Source organism: Scyliorhinus torazame, chromosome 5 (genome assembly GCF_047496885.1).
Source record: "Scyliorhinus torazame isolate Kashiwa2021f chromosome 5, sScyTor2.1, whole genome shotgun sequence".
Taxonomy (NCBI): Eukaryota; Metazoa; Chordata; class Chondrichthyes; order Carcharhiniformes; family Scyliorhinidae; genus Scyliorhinus; species Scyliorhinus torazame.
Genome location: NC_092711.1, coordinates 150,709,755 through 150,717,121, shown reverse-complemented (window position 1 = coordinate 150,717,121; position 7,367 = coordinate 150,709,755). Strand labels below are relative to the sequence as shown.

The 7,367-nt window shown below is 48.1% G+C and overlaps 1 protein-coding gene across 1 annotated transcript; it reads right to left on the bottom strand.

Moving 5' to 3' along the window:
• Positions 1 to 1,594: 1,594 nt before the first annotated feature.
• Positions 1,595 to 6,873, bottom strand: LOC140422045 (uncharacterized). The gene is made up of 2 exons (XM_072507023.1): positions 6,778 to 6,873; positions 1,595 to 4,028 (listed from the first exon to the last, which is right to left on the bottom strand). Exon 2 carries the CDS (start codon positions 3,672 to 3,674, stop codon positions 2,247 to 2,249), a length of 1,428 nt encoding a protein of 475 aa, XP_072363124.1. The 5' UTR covers positions 3,675 to 4,028; positions 6,778 to 6,873; the 3' UTR covers positions 1,595 to 2,246.
• Positions 6,874 to 7,367: the final 494 nt, after the last annotated feature.

The following is a 7,367-nucleotide window of genomic DNA, read 5'->3' as shown; positions in this document are numbered from 1 at the left end:
GGAACACACGGATATAGCTATTGTGTTACCTTCCTGAGTAGCGACAGCTATGGTTCACGGTGATTGGACTTGAAGCAAGAACAATACAAAGAGTCTATCGCCACTGGTCTGCGGGATGGATGAATTTACAGTTGATTTCCGTGCACAGTTTACAAATCACGACATGTATACACACACATGATAAGGATCGGGGATAGCTGCTAGTCAGTACGACTAGAAGGGGGATATAAACCCTACAGTAGGATACAGCTCAGAGTCAGCTTTCATAGCTCGTCATGGGGTTTTACCTGATGCATGGATTGATAATACTGCTTATTATAATTGTACAATCATTGGATGCCTTAATATGTGTTGTAAGATGGCTATGGCTCAGATGATGCCGATAGACTCGGCCCATCACCACTCACCACGAAGACATCCCGTTACTGCCGACCATCAAACCAGAAGGAACCCGGACGGAGAGCCAGTGGCTGTAGAAATGTGATGAGGTGTTTCTGTACGGAATGTAATGAATTGCGGGATGGTCTTTCAGACCAGACATTGATGCAGGTTATTAACCCGGGGATGTTTCTAATGGACACGGGGAATTGTATGCCGAACCAAACTCCAAATTTGGACCGAGACAGCAACAGGACTATTGTTGGTCTGGCGAATTGTTAGCACACTTTTTGACCATTAGGGGGAATACCTACCCACACATTTCTCTAGCGATAGAGACCCTCGTGGCAGAGGTGACAGAAAATATAACATGTCTGTTCTCCATCTGCACGGAACGTAGGTGTAGCGTAACCCAGACGTCAGGCCAATGCACCTGCCACAACGCCACCGGTGTCCCGTTGTCGGCGGGTAGCGGAAGGGAATGTTGGTTAGGGAGCGGCATAGTAGTTATCATAGAATGATAAAAGGAGAGAATGAGGAATTGAACTGAAAAAAAGAGCATTAGACTGGGATGACCAGTTAGAATAGTGCATTATGGACATTAATTCGGGTTGCAGGGAGTGAACAAAGAGATGGGCAAAGCATGGCGAGAGGAGGAGGGGTGGCTATTGGGACTGGTTCTTTGCACAAAGGATGCTGGGAGGCAGAGGCCCAGAGGAAGGAAAGGAATGTATAATGAGCCTATCAGAATCAGTGACAGTTAGATTATATGACCAGGTCAAGGAAAGGGCACATCGGAATCTTGTATTCGTGTATGTGGAACTTGATACTGCATGAATGTAAACTAAAGACCACAAAGTGTTGCCTCCCTTTGTCTCACTCGCTCTGAGAGTTTCAAGAGACATGGGTCTCCTGCTTCATCAGAGGGAGTGGAAGCTTGCAAGCTATTTGAAATAAACTAAAGGAATTTCTAAATCCGAACTCAGCTTTTGATTGAGACCAGACTGGACAGAAAGAACTCAATTTCTTCACACTGACTCCAAGCAGTCGCACAGGAGCTCTTCGGTTGCCTCGGACCAGCACTGCACGACCTTCTTAACCGGATTCTCTGCTTAAGTTTCTGCTTGTATGCCGGGAGAAGGAGCGCCATCGTGTGGTCCGATTTTCTGAAGTGCGGTCAGGGGATGGATCATCAGGCGCCCTTGATGTTTGTGTAGCAGTGGCCAAGGATGTTGCAGCCCCTGTTGGGACAGGAGATGTGTTGGTGGAATTTTGGCAGTACACTCTTGAGGTTGGCCTGGTTAAAGTCCCCGGCCACGATGAGCAAGGCCTCCGGGTATTCTGCATCATTATTATTTATAGTGGTGTACAATTCATCAAGCGCCTTCTTCACTTCCGCCTGGGGTGGGATGTAGACCGCCGTGATGATGGCAGAAGTGAACTCCATGGAAGGTAGTATGGACGGTACTTCACAGTCGGGTATTCCAGGTCCCGGGGAACAGTAGTTTGCCAGGGTCGCCACGTCCGAGCACTAAGAGTTGACGAGGAGACAAGCCCCTCCACCCACTCCAGATTCAGTCCTGGATGTGATTAACAGCAGGAATTACAGCAGAATCTAACTTGTGGGTACCCTTTGGTGTCTCAGCATGTTGGACAACTGAGTGAATCCCTCCCCACAGGGAGAGCAGGTGAATGGCTTCTTTCCAGTGTAAACTCGCTGGTGTCTCCGCAATGTGGATGATGTTTGAAACCTCTTTGTGCAGTGAGAACAGTTGAACAGTTTCTCCTCAGTGTGAATGCGCTGGTGGGACATCAGTACCCGAGAGCTTTTAAACCCACTCCCACAGTCGGAGCATTTAAAGGGTCTCTCATTGCTGTGAGTGACATTGTGGCTCAGCAAGTGATGACCGAGTGAATCCTTTCCCAGTCGGAGAGGTGAACGGGCTCTCCCCGGTGTGACCTCGCTCGTGTTTCATCAGGTTGGATGAGGTTCTAAAGCTCTTTGTGCAGTGAGAGCAGCTGAACGGTCTCTCCTCAGAGTGAACGCGCTGGTGGGACATCAGTAGCTGAGAGCTTTTGAAACCCCTCCTGCAGTCAGAGCATTTAAAGGGCCTGCTCTTGGTGTGAGTGACATAGTGGCTCAGCAGTTTGGATAATTGAGTGAATCCCATATCACACACAGTGCAGATAAACGGCTTCTCCCCGGTGTGAACTCGCTGGTGTCTCTGCAGGTGGTGTAACTGAGTGAATCCCTTATCACACCCAGTGCAGATGAATGGCCTCTCCCCGGTGTGAACTCGCTGGTGGTTCTGCAGGTGGTGTAACTGAGTGAATCCCTTATCACACACAGTGCAGGTAAATGGCCTCTCTCCGGTGTGAACTCGTTCGTGTCTCCGCAGGTTGCCAATGTCAGTGAATCCCTTTTCACACTGAGAGCAGGTGAAAGGCCTCTCCCCAGTGTGAACTCGTTCGTGTTTCCGCAGGGTGCCAATGTCAGTGAATCCCTTTTCACACTGAGAGCAGGTGAAAGGCCTCTCCCCAGTGTGAACTCGTTCGTGTTTCCGCAGGTTGCCAATGTCAGTGAATCCCTTTTCACACTGAGAGCAGGTGAAAGGCCTCTCTCCAGTGTGAACTCGTTGGTGTGTCTGCATGCGGGATAACCGAGTGAATCCCATATCACACACAGTGCAGATGAACGGCTTCTCCCCGGTGTGAACTCGCTGGTGGTTCTGCAGGTGGTGTAACTGAGTGAATCCCTTATCACACACAGTGCAGATGAATGGCCTCTCCCCGGTGTGAACTCGTTCGTGTCTCCGCAGGCTGCCAATGTCAGTGAATCCCTTTTCACACTGAGAGCAGGTGAAAGGCCTCTCTCCAGTGTGAACCCGTTCATGTCTCCGCAGGGTGCCAATGTCAGTGAATCCCTTTTCACACTGAATGCAGGTGAAAGGCCTCTCTCCAGTGTGAACCCGCTGGTGTGTCTGCAGATGGGATAACCGAGTGAATCCCTTCCCACAGTCAGAGCAGGTGAACGGCCTCAACCCAGTGTGAACTCGTTCGTGTCTCCGCAGGTTGCCAATGTCAGTGAATCCCTTTTCACACTGAGAGCAGGTGAAAGGCCTCTCTCCAGTGTGACTGCGTTGATGCCTTGCCAGCTCCTGTGGGGCTGTGAATCCCATCCCACACACAGAGCAGGAGAACAGCCTCTCTGCAGTGTGACTGCGTTGATGCCTTTCCAGCCCGTACGGGCCTTTGAATCCCTTCCCACAATCCTCACATTTCCATGGTTTCTCCATGGTCCGGGTGATCTTGCGTCTCACCACGTTGGACGATCAGTTGAAGTCTCGTACACACACAGAACACCTATACAGTCTCTCCCTGCTGTGAATAGCGTTGTATTTTTTCAGGCTGTGTCACTGGTTAAAGCTCTTTCCAGTCAGTGCTCTGTAACAGTCTCACACGGGTGTGTGTGTGTGTCTCAGTGCTTTTCCAGACACACTGTTTAAAATCTCTTGAAGCAGACAGAATAGACAAACATTTCTCCTTATAGATTCAAAGGCCGATGATCCCAAGAATTGAGGGAATCAGTCAATTCTTGATATGATATTTAGTTTGAGATCTCGGCCTCAAACTCCTCTCGTTCGAACTTCCTGCAAACAGATTTTACAATAGTAATCATTGTCAGTACAGGATAGAAACTCAGAACAGACAATTCTAGTGTCTATCGAACATTCTTTCCACTCTCTTTCCCTGAAATGCTCTCAATCTCAATCCCACACACTCTCCCTCCATTCTCACTCTGCTGTATCGAATATTCACCACCACCTCCCCCCACCCCCCAATTCTCCTGAAGGTGTGATTCAGGCTGATTGACAGATCCCTGCTCACTGCTTCCTGTCCTGGACACAGAGACCTGAAAATCTTCATGCAGGCAGCCAGACAGATATATGTCTATATTACTGGATGAGAAATGTGTGTAATATACAGACTGGATTCACTTACTTACCCTTCCAAGTTTCCTGAAGGTGCTAATCAACAAATCTAAACTCACTAAAACCTGTACAAGAGTAGAGAATCTCCATACAAGTACATTTATTGATTAGAGATAGGGAAATTCTGAGGAAGAATTTTATTCGTCCATGGAGTGGTCATGACAGGGAACTCACTGCCCACAAGGGTTGTGGAAGTCCAGATGATCAATTATTTAAAATAAAATAGGATGGTCACTTGAAGAAAATAAACTTGCAGGGGAACAGGGATATCGAGGGGGAATGGCACTGACTGGATTGCTGTACAGAGAGTCAGCATTGACTTGAGTTACCAAATGGATTCTGTCAGTGCTGCAATGACTGTATGACTGGAAATATATAATGTAGGTACAGTACTATATTACAAAACTAGAAATAATAATACATGTATTTTATGACAGAACCACCAATAATATATATAATACATACCATATAACGCTAGACATATTTCTGTCCGATATTACATTTTTAAAAATTAATTTACGGGATGTGGACAATGCTGGTTAGGCTAACATTTATTGCCCATCCCCAGTTGCCCTTCCGAAGTAGTGGTGAGCTGCCTTCTTGAACTGCTGCAGTCCTTGAGGTGTAGGTACATCCCCTGTGCTGTTTTTTATAAAAAATTGTTTTTTATATATTTAAAGTACCCAATTTATTTTTTCCAATTGAGGGGCAATTTAGTGAGGCCAATCCACCTGCCCTGCACATCTTTGGGTTGTGGGGGCGAAACCCACATAAACACAGGGAGAGTGTGCAAACTACACACGGACAGTGACCCAGAGCCGGGATCGAACCTGGGACCTCGGCGCCGTGAGGCAGCAGCTCTAACCACTGCTCCACCATGCTGCCCTACATTCCCTGTGCTGTTAGGGAGGGAATTCTAGGATGTTGCCCCAGGGACAGTGAAGGAACGGCAATGTATTTCCAAGTCAGGGTGGTGTGTAACTTGGAAGCGAACCTCCAGGTGGTGAGGTTCCCAGTTATCTGCTGCTCTTGTCCTTCTAGATGGTAGTGGTTGTGGGTTTGGAAGGTGCTGTCTGAGGAACCTTTATGAGTTACTGCAGTGTATCTTGTAAATGGTATACACAGCTGCTACTGTTTTTCGGTGATGGAAGGTTTGAATACTTTGTCCTGAATAGTGTTGAGCTTCTTGAGTGTTGTTGGAGCTGCACTCATCCAGCAAAGTGGAGCATATTCCATTACACACCTGACTTGTGCTTGTAGATGTCTGGTAGACAAGCTTTAGGGCATCAAGTGGTGTGTTACACACCTTGGATTCCCAGCCTTTGACCTGCCCTTGGAGCTACAGTATTACTATGGCTAATCCAGATCAGTTTCTGATCAATGGTAACCCCCAGGATATTGGTTCTGGGGGATTCACCGATGGAAATGCCACTGAATGTCAAGGGGTGTTGGTTAGATCCTCTCTTGTAGGAGATGGTCAATGCCTGGCACTTGTGTAGCACAAATGGAACTTGCCACTTATTAGGCCAAGCCTGGATATTGTCCAGGTCTTACTGAATTTGGACATGGACTGCTTCGTTATCTGAGGAGTTGAGAATGGTGCTGAACATTGTGCAGTCATCCACAAACATCACCACTTCTCACCTTATGATGGAAGGGAGATCATTGATGAAGCAACTGAAGATGGTTGGGCCGAGGAAACTGTCCTGAGGAACTCCTGCAGTGATGTCCTGGAGCTGAGATGATTGACCTCCAATCACCACAACCATCTTCCTTTGTGCCAGGTATGACTCCAACCAGTGGAGATTTATCCCCCGATTCCCATTGACTCCAGTTTAGCTAGGGCTCCTTGATGCCATACTCGGTCAAATGCTGCCTTGATGTCAAGGGCAGTTACTCTCACCTCACTTCTGGCATTCAGCTCTTTCGTCCAAGTTTCGACTAAGGCTGCAATCAGGTCAGGAGCTGAGTGACCCTGGCGGAACCCAAACTGAGCGTCCGGGAGCAGGTTATTGCAGAATAAGTGCCACTTAATAGCAACTTTGATGACTCCTTCCATCACTTTACTGATGATGGACAGTAGACCTACAGAGAAGTAATTGGCTGAGTTGGATATGCTCTGTTTACTATCCCCTTAAATGTCAGTCATCTCCTGGGTAAACCAGCCCTTTAATTGTGAACATTTGGAAAAAGACTGTCTTTTTAGCCAGACAAATAAATGTGTCAAGCTGAGGGAGCAAAGGATGTCAATGTCTTTGAGAGAGAGAGAGAGACCTGGGCCAAGCTTTGCAGAGTCTGCACCCTCCCTGGATTCACTTCCTTTCCCTTCAGTTGCTGCAAGTGACCAATTGAAGGTGAGAATGAGAAAAGAAATGGAAAGGGGGAGAAAAGAAAGTGTTTAACTCACAGATGTTGGAATCAGGAGTCTGTGTGCATCTCAAGCTCATTCAGGGTTGGAGGAACAACAGCTTTGCTCGCCAGAAATCTCCATGTCCAGCTTCCGCATTGAGACAATGGGGGAGCTCTGATTGGCGGAGAAACAGAGTCCTTCCGGTCCTCCTATCTTCTCATTGAGCACAAGGCAGCGGTATTGAGCTCACCCTGCACATGCGCAGATTCCCCTCTCCCTGAGACATGCGCAGTTCTGAGTTGGGCGGAGTGGCTTCTCGCTCGGGTCGAAGCTGTCAGCCGGTTGCCTGGGAACCGTCTTGACGATGTGCTGGGGGAGGGGTAACAAAGGGTGGGGGCGGGGCTCCCGTGTCCTCGCGCCGGACGGGTGCGCTCAAAAGCAGTGACGTCACTGCGGAACGGATTTATTCCTATTGGCTGATTTAGGGGATGAGCTCCTTTGTGATGTCACAATGCGGAGGTTGGACAATGCGTTTTAGACTAAAACTTCCTCCTCTGGGCAACATCTGGGAGCAAATCAATGTCTCCCCCTTTCATAAGGTCATAACATATAGGAGCAGAATTAGGCCATTTGGCCCATCGAGTCTG